Source organism: Sycon ciliatum, chromosome 4 (genome assembly GCF_964019385.1).
Source record: "Sycon ciliatum chromosome 4, ocSycCili1.1, whole genome shotgun sequence".
NCBI lineage: Eukaryota > Metazoa > Porifera > Calcarea > Leucosolenida > Sycettidae > Sycon > Sycon ciliatum.
The window spans coordinates 24,336,173-24,360,509 of NC_088646.1; the positions used below are offsets into that span (position 1 = coordinate 24,336,173).

Sequence of the window (24,337 nt, forward strand, 5' to 3'; positions counted from 1 at the left end):
TGGTAGTACTGTATGCCAGAATGTGACCAGCATTGGTAGTGGACAGCACTCCCTCCCGGGATCCCTCCTTCTAGCTGTATGCTCTAACCGCTCCAGCAGGGAACTATTTCGTATACACAGCATGCTCTATCAGGCTTTACAGTCTGTCAATGATACTGATCAAACAGAACAGGGCACCGCAGTGGTCCTAAGGAATGCATGTAGCGTAGATGTACATCAAACAAATGCGCAGCTGCTCTGGGTTATTGTACCCTTGTGGATAGAGATTCAGTTGGATGTAAATAAATTACTTGAAATCAGCACACGTAGCACAGACGCCTGCACTGGTAAATCCAATCAGGACTTTCGCACAATTGCACTTCATAATCGGTACAATGCCAACGGTGGTATGAGCAGCAACAAACAAGTCCTGGTATTCAGCTTTCTACCAGCTAACGTTGCGCCTAGAAATTCTAGGTGGTCAAAGCAGTGCCAAAATTGGCGCTCATCATGAGAGCGCAGGTGGCACCGACCAGCTACATAGTGAAACCACCAATACACACACAGCATAGCTGGCATCATGCAACAATAGGGACCAATGTGAAGCTGGATACAAATCCTAGTCAAGTTGTTGCTGCTCCGCACATCACCAATGTCCAATGACGAAGAGTAATGGTGTGAAATGTGCTTCTGTGCTTCGTGTGGTCACCTTTGCAATTCCAACACCAAACCCAAAATCATGTACTGGACACCTGACAAGCTCAGGCACATTCACTTCAATAAAATACTGTAAAAATTATTATTATTACGAAACAATCTCTCCTCCTCTTCTCCTCCATGCGCTCCCTAATTATTATTATGATCATTCAAAAGGGTGTTGAAACACAATGATGTACTTGTACATGGTACACAAGCTCTCTAAATGTGCATGTGCATAAAAATTCAGTTTGAATTGGAGCATTTAAAACAGCTGGGAAGCACTCCAACATTGATCAGCCGAAGTGTCAGATCGAAATTATTTGAAAAATTGAAATGATTCGGAATGATTTGCTAGAGTGCTAGGAGAGTAGTACTAGTAGTAATTGTAGCTACGCATAACCGAGTGTACATGTAGAGAAAATGACAAATGTTCTATTGCCCTCATGACATAACCGAGTGTAGATGTAGAGAAAATGACAAATGTTCTATTGCCCTCATGACATGACCGAGTGTACATGTAGAGAAAATGACAAATGTTCTATTGCCCTCATGACATAACCGAGTGTAGATGTAGAGAAAATGACAAATGTTCTATTGCCCTCATGACATGACCGAGTCACGGTATAGAGGCAGTGATGTTCTCATGGCATGATTGCCCATGGGGTTGCAGTCGGATCCACCGGTGGGACCTATACGAAGACAACAAGAGCCAGTGGCAATTACTGAATGTAGCTTTTAAAACTGCACACATCGCTAAGGTAGAGATTGACCTCTTGAGTATGCACATCCCAGAAACCAGACACATCTGCCCTGCATAGGATAGTGTTCTAATTACAGAATGCAATAATTGATGGGGAACTGTTGGGCCTGAAAACTCTGGAGGCCCCAAAGCGGCCAATTGATCATCTTTTAACAGCAATATCACCACTGCTTCCACGGTATTATGCATTGAACTTGAACTTGGGAGCAGTTGGGACTGAAAAATAACGTCCTAGCCATATGCATATGGAGCTTTTCCTCTTGGAGAGTTGACTGCTCAGGGAGGTTCTACTGTACTCCACAGGAGTGAATTGTCGACGTTAAATAACAGTGCCATAAGTGCTTCTCTGACACGTGTAATATCAAGAAGCTAGCCACACCAATACCACAGCTAGGTCTTGCCTGCCAGTAAGATCAAGTAGGCACAAGGAAGAAGACCTCTCTCATGGACAGGCTCATTGCATACCAAACACTTATCCACACGGTTATCATCAAGACAGGTGAGTACTGCAACAAGATATGCAATGTACAAATACCGTTTTAAAAGTCTTTGACAAGCCATTGCCATTGCTAGCAGTTACCTACAAAGACATACTTCAGTTTCTTCACTCTGAAGCTGATCTTTCATGTATGCTCATCAATCACTTCCTATCCTAGTATTCCCCTGTAAGAGGTGGCATGGCAGAGGAGTATGGTATTTAGTAACATGATCCACGCGTGCCATAGGTCTTACCTGTTTAGTAACATGATCCACGCATGCCATGCGTATTCTCTCCACAGTTGCAGGACTATCCAAACGGAACACTCCAGTCAGACCAGCGTCTGACCTGTACACGGTCCAGTACAGCATACACACACATTGCACAATTGGCACCAGCTATGCAACGATTCACACCATTTCCATATCAGATTCTAGACGAGAATACCTTACCAATAATTTCTCAGGATACACACCGTTTCTACAACAACACTACGGAGAAAACCCCGAACACCTTTAGACAAACTTTCCATTTGTAAGGAAGGAGCTACACGCTTGGCTCAGACATACCTTGCAGCACTGATGGCATCTTTGATAGCATAGAAGACGGATGATGCCAAGAACAGCGGTGGCTCGCCAATAGCCTGAGATCAGAGCATGAGAAATCACAGTCACAGTGAGGCTAGTAGCAAGGCAAAACAACACAAACTCCAAGCAGAACACATCCTGTCCACTGAACTCTGAACTCCAAAGACAACAGCCAATGCTCCTAGCCAAATGAGAACAGTTCTAATCAAGCAAAATATAGCTGACTGCCTGTGTGTCGTGAAGTCAAGAATATAGCTGGAATGTACGTCGTGAAATCAAGAATATAGCTGGAATGAAGTCATGCTAAAAAAGAAGTAGTTTTAGGTACTAGTACATCTTCTGACCTTGGAGGAGTACACGGCCCTCTCGTTGGGAGCACTGCGCAGAAGAGCAACGTTGAACTCCTTCGGTATGTCAGCAAAGCCAGGAATCTTGTATGTGCCAGGTCCACGACTGAACAAGAAGCCGTTTGGTGACACAACACTCTCTTCCATGGTGAAGTAACCCATGCCTTGAACAAATGCACCTTCGATCTGCAAGAGGACCAACCGGGTGCATACATCCGCACACCAGCCTGAGTATTGGGAACCAACCTAGTTGTACAGGATTTGCACCAGGCATCTCTCAGCTAGATGTGCACACGAGTAGGTAGGTGTCATGTGACGGGGCAGTGTGATTATACAGTGGAGACATGGCTCACAAGTACTACTACTATACTGGGCTAACCATGCTGGCGTACCTGACCAATATCAATAGCTGGGTTCAAGCTGTTACCGACGTCCATCACAATTTCTGTCTTCAGCACCTGTGGCAAAGCGGCAAAAGAGAATAGGGAAAATAATGAGCCGCAATGAGCCAATTAAACGGACAGAGCATAACTTCAGATTTGCGCATTCTATTACGGTATTCTCAAAGGGTTGATTTAAAAAAAAAAAAGAGAGAGAGAAAGAGATGAGACTGCAGGATGGATTTGTAGTGTTTCCATGTGACATGGTTCCTCTCACAGTGTATACGCATGCTTTCTAACAGTTGACAATAGAATTTACACAGCAATTGGACATTACAGTACCTGACTATCTCCAGTCAAGGTGTCAATCTCCACTTGAGCACACGCTGCTCCGTAGCAGAAGTAGAGGAATGCTATTTTGCCATTCTCCAGAATCTCCAGTGGCGAGCTGTAGCCATTGCACAATACACCATTGAGTACACAATCATATGCACATAGTTCTGTCTTTCGGAATCGGATAGGAATAGGCAAGGTCCAACAATTTATTAGAGGAGCTCACGTGAGGGTGGAGAACACACGAAAGCAAATGCAAATCTCCAGTCTCTCCGGAGGCGTGGGTTCGAATCCCACCGCTGCCACCATTGTAACTCGTATACTCTCAGTCTCAGCACTCACAGCACATACTTGTTGTTACGTAAGTAGTTATCAATATTCGTTCATTGTCTCACACAAGGAGAAGAAGAAGACAAGGCAGTGCGAGTATGCGCACAGCCTATCCATGCATTCCTACGGTGTACTATTTATGCGTATACAAATTACGTGTCATAAAGTAGCCATGCTACAGCGGTACATACACGCCTACCCACACAGGTCGCGTGGTCCCAGGAACATGTCATTGAGGAGATACCTCTACTTCACAGTCGTCTGCCACCTCTCTTTAAAAGAAGAATTTTTCACTCACTGCTCTGAACTAGCATTTATTGTCATGCATTTTACATGAGCAGCTCCAAGACAACGTGTTGTCAAATTCTGATTTGACTTACCCATAGAATCCAGTGGCGGATAATGGTACCTTGTCCTGATAAGCAGCCTGCACCTGCACATCGCCAACGCCGTAAGCAGAGATTGTCAGGAGATGTGCACATTGGGGATGTGTTCAATCACTGCCAATTGATCACTTGCACAACATAGTTTAGATCATTTATTGCACAGAAATAGGACAATCCTTACCCAATCCTCCCAAGAGCCATCGGGATTCTTGGTCTTGAATGGCTCCAGTCGGTCTCTGATCTTCTCGGCTGCATTCTGCAATGCACATCAAAGGACAGCATGCATGTTACCAATACATCGGCACTCACTAGTAGGTAAGTGCTCAGCTAGGCATTGCAATTGAAATACACAATGCAGTGCATGCACTTGAAGACCTTTGTTGTGATAGGCAAGCGATCATGCCTAAACAACCCAGTCACAGGAGATCCAGAGGGTGAGTGCTCGACTCTTCCCGCCGCCTCCTACATAGCGACGCCAGGGAGCAGCATGCATCACAAATTGCATATCAGGAAGGCATGAAATCACCGCTGAAGGACACACATTCAGGCTCAGCTCGTACCTTGACAGCTCCACCATTCAGGTCTGTGGACAGCGAGGCAGCAGTGGGTGACGTGTTTGGCACAGTGTCGGTGCTTGTTTCACTGAGGAAGATCTTGGATGTGGGAATAGCCAGCACTCTACTGCAGATCTGTATCATCTTGGTGTGAAGTCCTTGACCCATCTCTGTGCCACCATGGGTTAGTAGCACAGAACCATCCACGTACACCACGATAAACGCACCAGCCTAGAACAATAACAGACGAAAACTCAGTACATGTATTGCATAAAATGTGGAGCTCAAAAATTGATCCAGATTCTGCATAAAATGAGCGAACTTAAAGTCATTGACAAGCTGCAACTAGGAGTGGTATTTTGTACTCACTTGGTGCATGAAGCCCGCCTGGCCAAATCCTATGGCAAACTTTGTAGGGATCACTGCCACGCCACGCTTCTTCCAACGATTGGTCCTGGACGGTGAGAAGTCACAAATCACTTCACAAGTTAAAGTCCATGCTAGGAATCCCCACCATTGAGCAACCCATTTCGCCAACGATAACCTCATGAGAATCATCCTCACCACCATCGGCAAAGGAGCTTGAAAATGCAAGCAGGCTCTGACGCATGAGCACGAGTTGTCCTCTTACTTGTTGAACTGTGCAGCGTCCGACTTGAGCTTGTCTAGGTTAGCACGGTCAATGACTTCTTTCCAGCAGCGCAGCAAGGTGACATTCTCCAGTTTCTGCAGGTAGAATGTCTGGTCACCAGTACGGTACATGTTCTTCTCACGCACCTGAAAACATTGTGAGCAGAAGACACACCGGAGATCACACAAACTCCTTAAAATGAAGACATTCACCAATGGGTTGCCACACAAATTCACACCGGAAGAATTCTGCAAAGGGCTACTGCTTCCTCAGTGTTTCGCCTGATTGAGCGGAGAACCGGATGAAAACTTTGGTTAGGATGGATAATGGAGTCTCACCTCTTCTGCTGGTAGGGAGCACCAGCCTGCCACATCAGTAATGATTGACTCAGTGTACATGTTACCCTGCAATACAGCAAAGGAAAGAATATGGAAAGAATTAGAAAAAGGATAGTCAACGGACACTGGAGAATGTTGGCCAGAGATCGTTCCTCGGTACTCTATGAACCGGTCAGGAGTCGTAACAACAGCCAGTTCTCCACATCTGAAACGTCCTACTGAGACGTGATACACCGACATACGTAGTTTTATATCATAACATGCTTCAGGTGTGTTCTTATGGGAAATGAAGACCTACATTTGTGCATCTTAATGAGATATGTACACTACACACATCTATCATTTCCAGTGCATACACACTTGTTCCCCTCTTTTTTTCTTCCCTCTTCGCTACCTCGTTATTGGGAAGAAATTCCCGTTTGGATTTTGCGAAGTAAAACAAAGTTTTTAAAAAAGCAAAAAACAAAAAAAACATAAGTTTCTCGGATGGTGAGCCATGGTGGATGGTGAACATAAGTTTCTTCGATTTTAAAAGAACTGCACCCTAGCTCACCTGGGTTGCACCGAATCCACGGAAAGCAGTGTTAGATGGCAGGTGAGTGCGGCAAACCCAGCCAGTGACGGCGAGAGTGGGCCAGTAGTAGCAGTGGTCGATTCTACCCGCTGCCTTTGTCATCACCTGTTTACAATACGCACAAACACGACCGCCGGTCAGCATTGGTTCGTTGCAGCCAGTCTCCTGGCAGGTCTCCCACTATAGTATATGTACTCACGACATCTCAGTGCACACTCCCTATAGACAGAATGATCATGATACTGAACTGCTCTCTCATCACAGAAAGTAGAAACACAGTGATACCGATGGAGCTGCTCTGAGCTTCAAGGAGACCAACCCTGCTACATCAGTGGCGGATCCAGGAGGGGTTCCAGGGCTTCCGCGGAACTGACCAAACTGGTACCCCCCCCCTGTAGAGATCGCTGGATCCGCCCCCGTACATACCGTTCCTGACAAATCCAGACTCCAGCCTCCATTGCTGTACAACTTGATGTCCAAGGCAGTGACCTTGCCATCCTTGTTGAACCCAACCTGCAGTGGATAGAGCAATCATGTACATGTAGAAACCAAACCATATCTTCTACACGATTATTGACTGGAGACGTGTTTAGGGGATAATCGTGGATTTCCGCGGAACAGCTCTTTTCATGATTACACAAGGGTAAAGATATCAGTGTTGTCATGGGAAGGCCTCAATACCATGTTGAGTGATGTGCACATTACCGGCAATGGTGTACAATCACATTAGGAGTATGTCAGGCTTGGGACAGGATCCTGGTCAAGGGACATCCCAATCAGGGATGGTTACTGTGTCATGGAAGTGTTTCAGCATCCAAGATAGGCCTGTCTGGGTGAGATGTGGTGCTTTGGTATGGCCACATTGGAAAACGTTGACAATGCAAGACCAAGCAAAGATCGTCACTTGAAAAATATCATATGACGAGGGCCTTCACAAAACTCAGTTGAAATCAGCTTCGTCGTCGTCGAGATTTGCTAAGAATAAAACACTGATGTAATGCGGTGGTGTCACCATGGATACAAGTCTACTGCAATCTTACCTTGAACTTGGCTAAGAATGGATGCTTCTGGCCAGTTATTGCCATGTCCTCATCTCGATCCAGCATAAACCTGGTAGGATGGCCGGATCTGTGCAGTGTGCAAACGTCATAGTGAACATGTACTGTAAAGTCAAAAATAAATACAGGGCTTACTCTCCTGTACAAGCAGATGATGAGGCTTGTATTTAAGCCAGGCGTGTCCAGGTTTATGTGGTGATGGTCTACCTTGAAAATTAGGCCTGTACTCAAAGCAGGCTTCTATATAATAATCTGAGAGCAGTTCGCAACCAAGACAACACTGTATATCTGTGTTGGGGGTCAGTAGCAACGGAATGCATACTTATTTAAAACGTTGCAGATGCCACAAGAGGCCAGCATTTCATCATGCTGCATTGTGCCAGAATAGAATACATTCCTCACATGCTAGTTGAAAAATTCACCGTGCTCGCGTCAGATTCAGTCACAGTGAGTTGTCCATATCCATAGGGACACCACGGCGCAGATGCAGCTCCTAAAGCAATGGGAGGTGAGTGGATGAGCCCCACCGCAAAAGCGGCCAATGACCAAAAATCCCATCCTACTGCGGCTAGAGCTGATTATACTGCGCAAGACATGAATGCAGGGGAGCATCTGACTGCAGTGCCGCATTACAGGCAGCCGCACAACACTGTGACAAAACTCTTACACTCGCGCGGCCACCACAGCTGCAGCTGACAGCATACTAGCACGGGTTTCTTTGCCACCAAATCCACCACCTAAACAACAAAGTTAGCCACAAGAACAGACACAAAATTACATAATTTGGCCGAAATCTTTTTTCGAAAGTTAGAAGCTTATCAGTTATTGACACATTGTTGAACTTTGTGATAGAGAACCTAACTTGGTGTAAATGTAAAATTCACCTACGTTTGTATTGAGAACACCATTTTTCCATGACTGTTCCTAAGGTTAGGACAGAAAAAAGACACCTACCGTATTATCTCTAATATAAGCACAGTCTCCAATAATAGCACGTTTCCAATAATAGAACACCTTGGGGCGGCGTTCAAAAAATAAAGTGCTCAGTCTCCATTATAAGCACAATGTAAATTCATTATCTGTACCGGCGAAAAAACCCTGAAATGTGTGTGTCTGACATGAATTTGGCATGGCAACATGCCTCTGAAAATGAGGTTGAAATAATAATGGAACAGTCTCCAATAAAGGAACGTCTCCATTAATAGCACGGGGCGGAGGTACATTGAAAAAATAAAGGACCGTGCTTATATTAGAGATAATACGGTAAAATACATGTACACGCATCCACCTGGACCACATAATCAGAAAGACTTAGTAAGCATACCTGCCCACCAAGCTAAGCTATGGGGAACAGCAAAAAAAAAACACTGGATAGATACAGTCAACTTCGCGTATAACGACACTCGGCGGGGCATCAGAAAAGTGTCCTTATACCCGAAGTCTCAGTATATGTATTACAGTCGGATGTGACTTTGCTCTGGGCATGGAAATTCTGTCGTTATTCGCGAATTATCGTTATATCCGCAGTCGTTACTAGCAAAGTTGACTGTAGATGGTGCCCCTGGTATGTTCACCAAATAGGCATATAGCCCCAAGGCTGACTGTTTACTTCAAGTACAGAGTTTTCCAGCTTTGCGTGGGGACTGGTCATGGATCCCGCAATTGAATTAGATCAATATAGCCATATTGTCTATGAGGTAAGGTAGGTAGCGTACCCATACGCTTCACTTTGCACACCACTCGATTCGACGGCACGCCCAGAGCCGTTGCTGCTGCCGTCTACAAAATAAACAAACAAACACACACACACACACACACACACACACACACACACACACACACACACACATGACATGACTCAACCATGCTGAAACAGCCTAAGAAGGAATCAATATCTACCGGAATTTTGTTCTGCTGGTGTGGTGGTGAACATGGTCGGCTGGAAAGTACGTGCGGCGGTGGGGAATTCGGAATTCTTGCTGAACCAATACCGGGCCAAAAGTGCTGCTTAGCCGCTTTCAAAGCAAATGCTCTACCCACCGAACCCACATTGATGTTAGCTACCTATCCATCTCCTCATTGCTTATATTTTAAGACAATTATTCCACAGCTCCCCACACCAGTGCCTGTCCTTGCCAAGTGTTTCATCTGTTCCCATTTTGCTTTCAAGGAAGGGAGTTTGTAATCAGTAAGTTCAAAGTTCATATTATAACAAAGCCAATTTAGTGTGCTATGATGGGGGGGGGGGGGGGAGAGGAGCGGAGTCTGAGTTCAGTATAAGCAAAATGATTACTAAGACGAGAGGCAATGTACTAACAAATTAATATCATGTAAAGCTCTAAATCAGACATAAGTTTTCCCTTCGATTGCTGAGACTCAGACCTGTTGAATGGCTTCCCAAACTTAGGATGATTTGTTTAGCCACATTTTAGTGCCCCCCCCCCCCCCCCTGGATGAAACTGATTGGCAATGGGCAACAAACACATGATTCAGTGTAGTGTGGTGGTGGTGGTGGTGGTGGTGGTGGTGGTGGTGGTGGTGGTGGTGGCGGTGGTGGCGGCGGCGGCGGTGTTGGTGATGGTGGCGGTAATGGTGGCGGTAATGGTGGTTCTGCATCTGCATCTGCACCGTACACAAGAGAATACATTTCATGTCTAAAGTGCAATGTTAAAGCAGGTGTGTACCTGAGACAAGGATGGGTTCTGAGTAGACGTGTAGAGAGTCATTTCATCTTCTTCTCCAGGCACTGCAAGACTGGCTTGGGTCTCCAAATAGAAATGTTCCTGCACAAATAATCAACAACACAATCAAAAACAGAGCTCTTGACCTCGGAAATCTGTAGTTTGATGTAGTCAAATTTGAAAGCCACTTTGCCGGGCAATGCAGGCAACATATTCTCAGGAATGTCTCCAGTGAGGGTGCAATGTGAGTTGATGTACGCCTGTAGAACAAGGACATTCTGAACATAAGCAGATATCTGATGTGTACGGTGACGTAACGTCATGGAAACCGCTTTGCCACGGGTCAGGGCAACCCTGCCCGTGAGCTCATAATTATATTCATTTGAGTTTCTTGAAGAAGTGGGATGTTTGTCCCAGGACCTTGTGTTGTCTGAGAGTGAGAGTTGAACACGCAGAGCTAGAGGCGAACATAACAATATCTAGGTCACACTGCAACATTAACACATGTCCACGCATCAATGCAAGACAAATCAGCCAGTATCCGTACAACAGGCTCAATTGCCCACAACCTACCCACAAGACTGGATACATGTAGCCTGGTATTCCCAAGAGGGACGGCATAAATAAATGGGTAAGGATAATCAACCAAACACTGGTAATCAAGGAGTCACATAATATCCTCACCTGACCCCCTATTCTCATTTCTCCTTCTTTCACAAAGTCCGAGGAAGAGAATGCTGACTCGCAGTCGCCTTTTCCAAAGGACATCGGATCACCAATAAACGACTCCGCTTTGATCGCTTGCTGTACAGACATCAAGAGAAGAGCCAAGATGCTTCCTTCAACAAACTCAACATGATGCTCTGGGTAAACATGGATTTCCAAGAGTGTAATCTTGAGATTTCTGGCAAGAATAATTTCCAAGTATATACCAGCTTTGGAGCTAAGAGGAAGGGCAGTGTAGTGGAAGGACGGCGGCTGCGGGTTGCTCAAATTGTCAGATTACCCAATGTACCGCCATGGACACAATACAGGCTGCTAACAATCCTTTTAAGACATCAATGGAAGGGGTATGGCTTCAGAAGTTGGCATCGTTACCGTAATCTTCCGAACATTTAACTCTGTTTCAACTTTCAGCCTTACTGAAAATCTTGCTCCAGGCACAATTCAGGTTTACCTCAATTGTGATTATTGGTTCCAGCTCCTCGTACTCAACACGAACTGCCGCCGCTGCTTCCCTTGCTAGCTTCTGTGTTGTTGCCAAGACAACACCGATGACATGGCCGATGCAATAGACCTACAGGCAAAATCAAAATACAGGACATTTTCAGTTTAATGCCGTGTTTGCTTCGGCAAAGGATTTCAGTGTAGGGTCGCGAATGCAAAGTTCCCTTGTTCATAGACACCAAGGCACCAAGAGAAGGCAAGAGTGGCAGTAATCTGATCGTAAAGGTACTTCACCCATTTTACCATGCACGAGATAGACAATTCCGGTCATGGAATTCCCAGGATATTGATTCAATAATTTAGAAATGTATACATACGATGTGTAATGCTATTATGTTATTTGCTGCCTCAGGAGACTGCAGCTAAGATTGCGTGCAACCGGCCGCAAGCAGGTACCTTTCCATCAGCAAAAACAGTTTCATCAGGCACGAGAACACCAATCTCATTCGAACCAGGAACGTCCTTCACAGAGATGAAGTGGCTCACACCTTCCATTGCCAGGGCAGAAGAGGCATCGACCGATCTGAGCAGGCAAGCATGAGAAAGGCAGAACGTGAAACAACAAAACTGCCGCGTTCTATACCACTGTACAATCAATAATATTCATGAGATGACCCAATATCCAAGACTCTTGAGTAAGGCTACCACCGCCATGCATGCGGTTATTAATATCACCTCATGATCCAACACTCATGGAGGTAACACGTCTGTCACTTCCAATCTTTGTTTGGCAATGCATGATGTATCTTAGGGTATCCTGATGGGGTCAATCCAGAAGCAAGATGGACAGGGAGACTGGTACCGGCACAAATTACCTAACCCATCTTAATAAACCGTTCTCTTCACAATGTCCAAAGGACTTGGCTAATGGGTAGAACCCAGCTATTGGCACGCAAATTGCAGAAGCCTTTGCCACAACCTAATGTTTGCACCAAAGAAAAGTAGACACTGTTGATCATGAGTGGGCATACTTGATGATAGCATGGGCCTTGGAGCTGCAGACAAATCCAATGTAGCGCTGATCTGAAGTAAAAAAAAAGAGAGGCATCACCGGAGAAAAGGAATAAGACGTGAAAGACTGTTAATTGCCAGCTGCTTGGAGACTGGGAAAACATGGTAACAAAGCCTGCATACTGACATAGTAAGACCCGGGTGCTTGAAGTCCGGCCATGGTGTTCTAATTCAGACTACCCATAATGTCGTGTTCTGTAATTGCATTTGCCTCAAAATCGTTGCTGAACTGGAGGGACCGCTACAATAAGAGTTGTACGCTACAGATCAGGTCGAAAGGAGGCTTGGTTCAATCGAGCCTGGCCTCAAAGTAAACCTTGACAAGCTATCTTCTGTCCACAGGCAGGATTCTACCTAGTGCCAGTTTTAGCTTGGCAAAAGTTACTTGTTGAAGTGGTCGTCGCACTTCGCTCTACCGGGTTCACAGATAAGCTAATTTATTGACGTTTCTTGGTAAGCATCACTTTACCTTCCAAACTTGGCATGTCATCGATATAGACTGCCTCTCCAGTAGCCTGATGTTCTGCTCTGACATGAGCTAGGGGACGTCCAATAGTATCATCAGCAGACTGGTCGGATGGCACTTCCTGTAAGGGTAGACGGTTGCAGGCATTGTGATAAGAGAATTTCTCAAAAGGCTTCAAAAATGAATGGAAACAAAGCGCATTGTTGTGTATCACTGGCCGATTATCTATGTCAGTCCATAACACACAACAAGAGCTTCGGTTGTTGTAGCTTGACTCTGGTCAAGGCTACGAGTAAAGATCATTTCAAGTAATGAAGTCGATGATAAGAAGAAATTCGGCAGCTCTTTCACCAACCGGAAAGAGCTCTTTGTTTCGGGGGAAAACAGCAGCAACACCATTACGAGCACACTGTTACCAAATATGAATACTACAGAAAAAAGGTGAGTACGGTGCTGGCCCAATTCGGCACTAGCACCCCGAAGAGAAAATACAGCGTACAACAATACAGTACGCATAGCAGATTTAGGCGCACGATGAGCAAATAAGGAGTTGATTAGATTATTCTCGCGATTCGCGACACGCATTGACCTTGCTATAGATCACAGCGTACAAATCGGTGAGACACGTTGGCTACACGCTGCAATACATGCAGTACTAGAAATGTTCAAGCATGCCTCAATACGCCCCCTCCCCCCCCCCCCCCCCCCCACACACACACATACACAGGAATACTGCCAAATGCACCTGTGTTTGGTTTGAGAGCGCACATTCCGCTTCAATAAGTGCTCTGCTGTGAAAACCTCCTCATGATGTACACCAAGACAGTCGGGAGGAAAGTGCAAAATTAATGATTTCCCTGTTCCTTGCCATCGGGAGGCCCTGTGACTGGGTAGTAAGGACTCGTGTAGCCTACCTGAAAAACCTGTACGCTCTTGCTACTTCCGGGCTCTGTTCGCTGAAATGCACTAAGATCCTCCGGCTCCACCTGTCGTAACAATGAAACATGACACGCATACACGGGCACCGTGTGACACAACAACAAAATACCTACCGTAGGGAAGAATGGGAAATTGACAAATCTGATAACTGTACGTCATGCTGACTTTTCTACATCCCTGTGAGGAACTACCCTCAGGGATCAAGGTGCAGATGCAGCCCTAACGTTGAGTAATCCAAATGCATACAAAGGGACTTGAATTTCCAAATGCTGTAGTAAAACCAACGCTGGGTAGCAAAACCTAGATGAACACACTTTTTTTCTTCTCTCGCTTTTCCCAGAGTGCATACCGGTATAAGTTGTACATAAAAAAATGGCAGACATATACCCAAACAAGACAAAAAGGGCAAGCCTGAGTGGATGCTAGTGTATGTGCTACATTCAAGTACATGATCTCTGGTGAGGTGCAGTGCACTCCGGCCGTAGGTGAAATCTCCATGTGACTCTCCCGAATAATGCACTGCAGCTTTACTCTAACCGACTCACCGTCCCAACGCAGTTCAAGACGGACAGCAAAAACTTGAAGAAGAAGCTAATGGTCAGAGAGCGCCTGTACTCAATCTTGCCACCTGGTGCCGAGCTATCCAGTGGCAGGTCATCAATAAGCGTCTTGGATGCTTCTGAGAACAGGTCCTTTGTCCATTCCCTGTGCAAACAACACAATAGTGTTGCTTTCAGTAATAACACTCCTGCCACACATTTAATATCTTCAAAAAAAAACCAGTCCGCATTCAATTGATATGTTGCAGCCGCTGGGAGCTTGTTTGCATTCCATCTACATAAAAAGCAGCTGGTAGTAAATTCAGACAAAAGAAGAAAAAAAGTGAATCTGACCCCGACGTGATTCGAACACGCAACCTTCTGATCTGCCGCTACCGTTGCGCCACGGAGTCAGCTGATCTTTTCCTAACTCGTACCGTACAAGGAGGTGAAGCGCACAACCAAACTACAGGCTGCAAGACCACACAGCTTGAATAACAGATCAGAAGGTGTGTTCTGCAACTTACTTTCCAATAAGCATCTGCTCAGTTTGCTTAGCAGTGACAATAACCGCTGCCATGCCACCAAATGCTAGTGAACAGTCTTCAACAGTCCTGGTGGTGTTGTTCTCTGTTTCGCTCAGTCGCACCCGCATTCCGGCATTCACGATAGCAATATCATCTTCTCGCCTCTTCGCTTGCTTGAAGCCGTAGAAGTACTCATTCTAATGAGAAATGACAATATCACAGGTGACAGCAAATGTAATAAGTTCCACTGCAGTGGAAGATTTTGCTGTGATGTGCACTATTAAACTACTGACTCCGACTGTGACGCACGATTTTCAGAATAGCATACCGGTACACATGCATGATACGCAGAACAAATGGCATCCCATCACTTTCCAGACAACACTGCACAAATATTGGCTCACCGGTCCAGTGAAAGGGATCGTCACGGACTGGAGCACCTCTGCTTCACCCACTGCCACCTTGCGATAGCCAGTGAAGAAGTCGGTTGTAAAGGGAATGGTTCTTGTTCCACCTGAAGTACAGGATAGCCAAACATGGAAGCACCTTTCAAAAGTTCCAATCACACAACCAACACTCAATCAACTTGATAACTCTATGGTACAGAGAGCATACACCTTTGTTTCCACAGTGTATGAGTATTCATTAGCACTATACATGGTGTACCAAACTGCATGGCTTACCATTGAAAGAAACAAACGTCAGTTGACTCTTGGCAGCCACTAGCAACGGGTTGAGATCAGATATGGGGCTGGCAGTCATGATGTTACCTCCAATCGCCTGTTATGATCAACACAAGCATCACCGACACCAACACCATTCTCTGGTGAACTGCATGAACACCGGGCTAATCACAAAGCATGTACTAGCACCCTTGCCTATGGGTGGCACGCTACGACTAAAGCAGCCAAAGAGTAACAGGCTCGAACACCACATCCTCTTAGAATAGAATTCAGCGGTCATAAAATGAGTTAGTTACCCAGAAATAGCCAACACAAAGGAGATGTACTATCCAGTACAGTGCACACCAGCTAAGAACTATCAACTCACTGCGACATTGCGAATCTGATGACCCGCAAACCACCTCAGCATGTCGACAAAAGCTAGCAGCACTCTGGACTTGTGCTCTTCAAACAGAAAGACAGGAATACAAAACGAGGTTAACTGCTTTAGACGGTGAATACGGAATAGTCAACACAACACGGTGAATTCAGTGTTGAAGCACTCTTCACAGAGAAATGCCTCTCCTTACCTGGTAGTGTCTTGATCAGCTCTTCCATGGCATGTCCAAACTCAGTCAGCGTGACAGCAGCACCCACCGTCAACTCTGTCTCGCTGGACTGGATTGTGTGTAGCTCATTGATCTCTGATGGTGATATCAACACTGGATACACCAGGTTTCTGAACTTCACCTCCACACCTAAAGACAGATTGCACAGGAAAGGAGTGTTTCTTCCCGTCTTACGTAAGCCTACTAGACCAAGTGACTGGGCCCGATGATGCCGGGTTGCCCTTGTGATCTGCAATCCTATGGGGACTGCGTTTTAAAACTTGTCCCGGTGCTCAAGTATTGTTCGTTAGTGCTGAAACGACTACGTTTTTACCTTCGTGGCTTAGCTGATACTGTAACGATCGGCTTATCGGCTAAACGATTATTATTGTAACTAAATTGTACATCGGTACATGTACATTCTGTGAATTTCAAAAAAATTACGAGTCCAACATCGCCAACGACGTGAAGCGGGCGAATAGATCCGATGATCTCGCAACAAGTCCGTCAGCTGTTCGGACTGACCAGACGAATACAGACAAGACAGAGGCAACTCACAGGTTGCAACCCAAGAGCTGATGGTGCCCTTCGCCTGTGACTTCGCTGTCTCCGACGATGAAGTCAGAGAAGCCGGCCAGGGGTGCAGATCGGCGGATTTCGATGGATGAGCTGACTTGAGGCGTACCAACAAGAAACTAGTTGCTCTTCTTGTCTATGCTCAAAATAGGCCCAGATGCCAGGCCTAGCTCGTCGTCAAGCAAACTGGTTCGGGAACCGTCAACAGAGCGGAAAACATGAAACTGAAGACCACTTTACTGTCTTTAGCTCAAGACTACTCACACGTGGAGGGAACTCCAGCCCCTGCAGCTAGTGTAGACACATACTGAGCCTGCCCGTCCTGCATGCTGTATGTAAGAAAAGTAGTCAGCTCAAAAGACGGCGACGGTGATCGCGTCGATGTTTCTCAGATCGCGCTTGTACTTTACACGTACATGTAGAGGCGACGGTTCGATACCGGAACGGCTTGACAGCTAAATTTGTATAGACCCAAACCGATCATCAGCATTGATTGTTCACTCGAAATATGTTTGTGGAAGAAAAATGGCATGTTGAAGTTTGCTCTGAGGCCAGACTGTCCGCATTCTGTACGTAAACCATTGGTGTCGTACACAGCTTTGCCAAGGAGTAGATATTGAGCATTGATGGGAGGCTGCCACTGGATGGGGGGGATTATCCCGTGATATCAGAGCTTTCACCGACGGACAAACTCGCTGTTGAGAAACTCTACGGTCCTCCTGACACAAAGCCAGCACCACCAAAGGAAGAATCGCAGACTCCGCCTGAAGATGTTATCGAGATACGGGGTAAGATTACCCTCCCCTTTAATAAAACTTTCATCTCCATTCCTGAGACAACTGATGGCGACTGCTGTCACTAAGAATAACCCAGTTAACCCAGAGCTCAGATTGATTTGCTGAACTGATCCTCATGCGCTCAAGTCAACAACAAGGCATGTCTATATCGGCACAAAGCATCCAAGTCAGCGTCTTTTTAACTGCGAGACGGGGGCATTCCACAAAGGCAGATGACTTTGACGCAAACCAGACAGAATTCTGGCACTCTCTGTATTGCAGTTTTATGGCTGGGAGCTCTACAGGATGGTCAGGTCCAGCCATTGAGCAGCAGCAGCAGTAGCACTGCTACTTTTTTGAAACTTTGACAATAGGCACTGTCTTCAAAATCCCTTGCTATGCATGAATGAGATCTTACGCACTAGCTGCGCATTGCTCAATGCTGGTTTTGTGCGCTGAGCTGTGAATCATTGATATTCGCAGTAGAAGCACTTTCCGTTGCAATGGCCGTAAATCGTCCCAAGAAGTTTTTGTTTCGCTGGCCTATCAACAGAACGTCTTACAAAGGCATTGATGGGGGAAGTGTCCCTATAATGTTCGTACTTACGTACAGGTACAGTGTTAATGCTCTAAACACAATACATGCAGAAACTAGTACTACGTGATACTGGTAGAGCAAGTAACAAGGTAGGTTCCATTTCTAAATGCTCACATCACAACTGCTACATCTTAGGGGCCGTCCATAATTATCAATCTTTTACACAAAACTCGGGTATTGAGCCAATAATAAAAGTAGAAAGGAAAAGGACATATGGAAACGAGTTAAGAGTAACTCTCCACCACTGTAACTAGATACTATATACAGTCAGAAAGTGCAACAACTAGACTGTATATACCGTACTGGCAATATATGTTGCCGCAGTGAGGCCATGAAGCGTTACATTGGCACATGTTTGCCGCACGCAGGCCGTTACATGCAAAGTCGCACAGGAGCCGTTACACAGGTTTCTATATTGCCGCAGTCCTTTTTTTGCTATTGCCGCATCACTTTTTTGCTATTACCGCATCATTTTTTTTGCTTTTGCTGCATTATTTTGAGTGAAAAGATCGCCGCACCCCGCCGGACGCGCGTTACGAACTCAACGAAAATTTGTCGCACTTGCCTGGTCGCGCGTTACGTCGCACCCCCCTGCGTTACGCGTTACGCGGCAACATATATTGCCAGTACGGTAGTATCTAGTTACAGTGGTGGAGAGTTACTCTTAACTCGTTTCCATATGTCCTTTTCCTTTCTACTTTTACACAAAACGAAAAAGTTTCGTTTATGGGTGGGTGGGTCGAGGAGAGTTTCGTTATGAAAAATATTGATAGCTGAAACATCAATCCATTCTAGCCGTCAAGTCAATATATTTTTCGTTCAGGGGGGGGGGGGGGGAGTGTGGGGGTGGGGGAGGGTCATAACTAAACTTTTTCGTTGTGAAAATTATCGATAATGCCGGATGGCCCCTTACCAACTTCCGTGTTACCGACTACAATCTTGGCCCTGGGAAATCCGTGTTTCAGTGCCAGAAGTTCTTTCAGTGAGGTAGGACGATACCAGGTTACACGTTCACCTTTCACGACCAGAAACGGACGCTCCTTGCTCCAATCAGCAGTCTGCATATCAGGCCAGAATGGTTGAGAAGGAGAATGAGAATTAGACAGGCCAAAACTATGGATGTAAGCATGGAGAAGTAAAGCCATATTGGACAGTATACTGCATGTTCATTTCGATATTCATTGCATGGTAAGGTCATTAGTTTGGTTAAATCTTTTCTCCCTTTCCGTCGTCATCATAACATTGGGCATGGTTGCCCGTTTGACTTGCGATGTACTTTGAAGTAAAATAAAAACAAAAACAAAAAAAATACAAACAGGACGTGTTCACATCCCAGTTCTTACCATGAGCTCTGGTGGGAATATCGGCTCTTGGCTCGGGTCATACGGTGTGAACTTGCTGACATCATACAACGTACTGGACACCTCAACCTGGAGTACAGGAAAGGAGAAGCCATAATGTTAACTATAATATCTGCAAGTGGGGTAATGCAGAGATCCGAATATACAGGTAGGAGTTCAGAAGGGATAGACGTGGCAAAATTTAACTTCAAAAATCTTGTTTGCAAGGCAGTTAAACTCCTTCACACCATCCACAGCTATGTTTACTGGTGTGATGCAATAATGTCTATTAAGCTAATGTCAAAGGTCCCCTCCAACTGCCATGCATGTAAAGGAAACTATTTAAATGCTTAATAAAAGCAACTAGGCGAAACGTCTTCTTCTAGCTGGTCACTGAACAGGATTGCTGAAGGAGGAAAAGCTTACTCCATCTTTGTCTTTCATTGTCATACAGCACTGTCCACCAGGACCAGGTCCACTGCAACAGAACTCCTACAAGGAAAGAAGAGCAAGGACAGACGGAGAACGATCAGTTTTAAACTTGAGCCAAGAGAATGGTGGCAATGTATTTCCACACACTTCAACTTCACTCAAAGGTCACCTTATTGGTGGATTTACCTTTGTCAGGCTCTTGAAGCCTTCTAAGATCGGTCGATACCCAGTACAGCGACATAGGTTACCTGGATCACACGCAAACGATATACATGGAAACATCAGATCTTCTTTCGATGACATTGAGAATATGTAAAAAATAAAAAGTAAAAATATTTCTTGAAACTCGGGTATTGAGCCAATAATAAATGTAGAAAGGAAAAAAGCGGACATGAAACAAGTTAAGAGCAAAATACTTCTAGTCTTCTACACACAAATCCGTGACCTCAGTCCAACTACATCTGACTCGGATCTCTTATCTAAAACTGCCACAAAATATTCTTTAGAGAACTGACTCGTATCAAATTCTGATACTGTAGAAGTTTTCATTTCTTGTTGGCTGAGTTTTACGAAATAAACAAGAAATGTTGTTCTTTTCGAACGAACAGGTCTGGGACCGAGGTCCGACAGTTTTGGGCGTACTGGTACGCCGCAGTCCCTCATCTTTTGTTTTCTTGCTTTGCAAGCTGGTTTCCCACCCTCCCTCCCAATGAGGAGCTTTGTACGGTTTCACACACGGGTCATGATAGTGAGAGTGCTGGGTTACTCTCTCGCTCTGATAGATTTCTCAATATTGCTGATACAATATAGGTTATAAGTTGTGCGAGGTGTGGAATGTGCGGATGCTCTGTCGATTGCTGTGCTTTTCTGTATGATTCACCTTGCACAACGCTGTCACTCTATGAGGTATTGTTTTTCGCTGGATGTTTTTTTCTGTCTGTGTTCTGGACACAAGAGTGCAACCAGCCTTGCTGTGGCTGTCCCCCACAGTTGTTATTCTGTGACGAGTGTGTGTGTGTGTGAGAGAGAGTGTGTGTGTGTGTGTGTGTGTGTGTGTGTGTGTGTGTGTGTGTGTGTGTGTGTGTGTGTGTGTGTGTGTGTGTGTGGTGGTGGTGGTGTGTGTGTGTGAGTATGTGTGCAGTACTGACGTGTGAGTGAGAAAAGAACGGGTAATTTTAGCGACTATTAATTTTAGCATTTTCCCATTGTCAACCGGTTAGCGACGTTTTATTTTAGCGATTTGCAGCGATTTTACTCACGGATCACCATTGCACTACTAATGTCTCAACGGATAAGCGACTTGTAACTTTAGCGAAAATGAGTCGATCGCTAAATTCGTTAGGGTTTTTACGTCGCTAAAATTACCCGTTCTACAGTAGCTGTTGCCACTTTACCTTCAAAGGCACTCTCCATTTCCGCCTGGCTCGGCTGTGGATTGTTACGCAGTAGTGTGTACATTGACATAACAATACCGGGAGTGCAGAAGCCACACTGGGAGCCGTGGCACTTGGAGATGCGCTCCTGTGCAGACAAACAATCATCAGGAGTCATTATGCTTGCAATCATAACACTAGCTGTAAGGGTACAGTAAGATCGGGCGCCGAAGAACGCAGGGGCTCGAGCGCAGCCTAGGAAAGTTCTTAAATTTTTGATTCTAGCCAGACCGTTCGTATTCACACGCGCGCGCGGCGAGTCGAGTGACGTCATGACGTTTGTCATGTACATGTACATGTAGTGCAATGTAGTACTTCTAAACTAGTGGGTGTCGTAAATGGGAATGACTGTACATGTAGCAGTTACTGTTTACACGTGTACATGACATGTACTCACCTCCCATACATGTACAATGTAGATCTACGTACAATGTAGATCTAGTGTTCTTAAATCTGATAATTCTAGCCTGGTCTGTTCTTAAATTTTGCCGGTTTTCCAGCCTGGGTGTTCTTCGGCGAGGTGTTCTTCGGCGCCCGATCTTACTGTAGTCCGCTTTAGGAGCTGCATCTGCGCCTTGATCCTGAGGGGGGGGGGGTTCCTATGGATGCGGGAAACTCGCGCAAGCCGTGATTTTAAAAACTTTTTCAAGGGTAGTCAGATGAATAGTCACAAAAACCGTTTTGAAACATAATCATGAGACGTTCGTAATGGCACACTCCCCTGTCAGTGGCCAGTGCATCAGTGGCCAGTGCTTCTCAACCACCTGTGAAAAGCAGAGCCTGTATAGTATGCATGGATTTTTTGGAAGGACCTCAACCCCCACCCCCAACTCTGGAAGTGCAAGCGCCACAGCCCCACTCTCCTCCTCCCACCCCTCCCCAAATCTGACCCGCGTGGCAGGGGTATCTTTAGCTAACTGCCAAAACAATTAAAAATCAAATGCACCGTTTTGCGCCACTAGTGTAGATTCAGGTATGGGAAACCGGTCTTCACGGACCAGCCCGTACAAACAACAGTCGGGACGGCTGGGATTTCAAGACCCAAGCGCCAATGCTGGAGCTACTGCCATTTCCCCAGCACTGAACAATCCAGCACACTGATTACAGCCTTTACCTGTACAATGACATTCTGAGGGTGGCTGACCAATGGGTTTCTACGCAGGCGTTTCTTACCTGTACAGCATGTAGTCTGGTCTTGGTACTACCTATACCCTCCACTGTGACCACAGCACAGCCATCAACAGCACAGATCGGCACAAGACAAGCGTTGATTGCATGATGCCTGCACAAACATGGACCAGCAAGTAGCAGGGTGGAATCTACTATTCAGACTGAGCGATCGTGCCGGGCATACATCACAAACACAAGGCATGTCTGAGTGCCTTGTGCAAACATCATAGCAACCTACCTGACTTTTTGCTCCTCGTGCGAGTATTGTGAGATCATCACTGTACATGCACCGCAGCCACCTTCCCCGCAGCCAAGCTTTGTGCCGCATAGTCGCACTGTGGACGTGAACCAGAGATTCAAGTCAAGGAAAACACATGGTTATCCTGGTGCGGGTGCCTTAGAACGACAAACATCATCCAAAGAAGCAGGGTACAACATGCACTACAACAACTCGGGAATTGCTGTATGCTCTGAATATCTCGCTCAGCAGAAGCCTATGCCAACCGCTAGCTGATCAGTGGACATATCCAGCCATGAGGGATGAGTTGAGGATACGCTTGGTTCTGAGGAACTGAAGAAGGGTCAGCTCTGGGTCCACATCATCACGTTCAACCTGCATAGGCACAAACATAGCTGGCAGTATTGAGCATCCACAGAGCCCTGGACCACTAATGAATGCAGTCATGTATTGCCCGCGGCAGATGTAAAACAAAAAAGACTTACGAAACTTAGGAGGACACACTTTTACAGCAACATTTTGAAAGTATTCATGGGTATAGGTCAGTTCAAGTTTCAAGCCTTCTTATCAGGTGGAATACAGGAAACTTTCAGCCGGAATGTTGCTGTTGAAGAACCCGGAGTGTGTGCATGTTTGCAACAAACTTATGCCTGCATTCATGCTTTGTTATTATAAGCCACATTTCTGGTAGTAAGTTGGCTGCGACGAAATGCTCTGCCTATTCTTCTCTGTCCCTTTCTGATGACCCTCAGTTATTTTATTTTCTGTTCGACCCTCTAAGTCTTTGAAGTTATACATTGTACTGCCGAGGCAACGAACTAAAATAAATCAAAAACAAACAAACAAATTCCAATGCAACAAACTGTGAATAGCAATTGGATAGAGCGGTTGTCAGTTGACAAACCCCCTTTTCTTTCATAACGCAGTTGCGTGATGTCCACGGATTTCTTTGTGCACAAACTGACAGACGGCATTATTGTCACAGATTAGTGGACGAATTATTTGCGTTCTTTGTAGAGCTAGCCATGCCCGCTACCGTTGAAACGAAGCATAAGCAGCTAACAAGACTAGGAATGCACGCGGGAGAACGGTTTCTAGGTTTGGCACACACCTTCTTGCCATTGACGAAAAACCTCAGCAGGTTTGAGGTGCCGCTCTGATCCGCCATGACCACCAGTCTCCTCCTCCGCGTTAGCGCTCTTGGCTTGAGCAATCAAAAATTTAATGTGTTTGAAATAATCACAACGATCGATCGAGCTGATCGCGAGTGGTACGGTACCTAATTTTTCGGTAAAAATTTATTTGAATCGGATTTCACCTGACGCCATGCCATGCGGCGCCGCCATGCAGTGGCAGTGACGGTATAGCCACCAAAACCAAAATTATTTTCTGTCTTGCCGCTCGCCGGCCCGGCAGAGCAGATATTATAAATAAGGGTTCAGTTGCTCACCGAGGCGAGAGGGCCCTCCTCGTACTGGCATCGCCTGTGTGCGCGTTTGCATTGCTGACTGATCATGCTGATCGCGTGAGTCTTGTGTCGCTGTCACATCAAAAGGTCCGACGACGACTGAGTCGACGACGCTCATCAGTGATACGATAACTGCACTGATATAATGAGTCTGTAGTAGTCGACGTCCGATTTTGACAGGTATTTTATGCCTTTAAATATGCCCAAATGAA

The 24,337-nt window shown here is 45.7% G+C and overlaps 1 protein-coding gene across 1 annotated transcript; it reads right to left on the reverse strand.

Moving 5' to 3' along the window:
- Positions 1 to 321: 321 nt before the first annotated feature.
- Positions 322 to 23,920, reverse strand: LOC135815188 (xanthine dehydrogenase/oxidase-like). The gene is made up of 39 exons (XM_065328447.1): positions 23,769 to 23,920; positions 22,975 to 23,032; positions 22,658 to 22,754; positions 22,423 to 22,531; positions 21,211 to 21,337; positions 20,003 to 20,064; positions 19,811 to 19,876; positions 19,388 to 19,474; positions 18,958 to 19,102; positions 16,077 to 16,244; positions 15,875 to 15,951; positions 15,508 to 15,604; positions 15,229 to 15,338; positions 14,825 to 15,021; positions 14,304 to 14,463; positions 13,734 to 13,805; positions 12,823 to 12,940; positions 12,314 to 12,365; positions 11,739 to 11,865; positions 11,293 to 11,412; positions 10,800 to 10,919; positions 10,119 to 10,217; positions 9,150 to 9,213; positions 8,102 to 8,171; positions 7,417 to 7,504; positions 6,803 to 6,889; positions 6,356 to 6,481; positions 5,803 to 5,868; positions 5,465 to 5,610; positions 5,203 to 5,287; positions 4,840 to 5,064; positions 4,461 to 4,535; positions 4,274 to 4,326; positions 3,573 to 3,678; positions 3,243 to 3,308; positions 2,848 to 3,036; positions 2,486 to 2,559; positions 2,171 to 2,264; positions 322 to 1,367 (listed from the first exon to the last, which is right to left on the reverse strand). The coding sequence occupies exons 1-39, from the start codon at positions 23,823 to 23,825 to the stop codon at positions 1,320 to 1,322; spliced, it is 3,987 nt and encodes a 1,328-aa protein (XP_065184519.1). The 5' UTR covers positions 23,826 to 23,920; the 3' UTR covers positions 322 to 1,319.
- Between the last annotated feature and the right edge of the window lie 417 nt (positions 23,921 to 24,337).

Coding starts and splice junctions, on each gene's coding strand:
- LOC135815188 (XM_065328447.1), bottom strand. CDS start 23,825: ATGGCGGATCAGAGCGGCACCTCAAACCTGCTGAGGTTTTTCGTCAAT. Junction 15,022..15,228: donor CGATCCCTTTCACTGGACCG/GTGAGCCAATAT, acceptor ATTTCTCATTAG/AATGAGTACTTCTACGGCTT. Junction 14,464..14,824: donor GAGCAGATGCTTATTGGAAA/GTAAGTTGCAGA, acceptor TTGTTTGCACAG/GGAATGGACAAAGGACCTGT.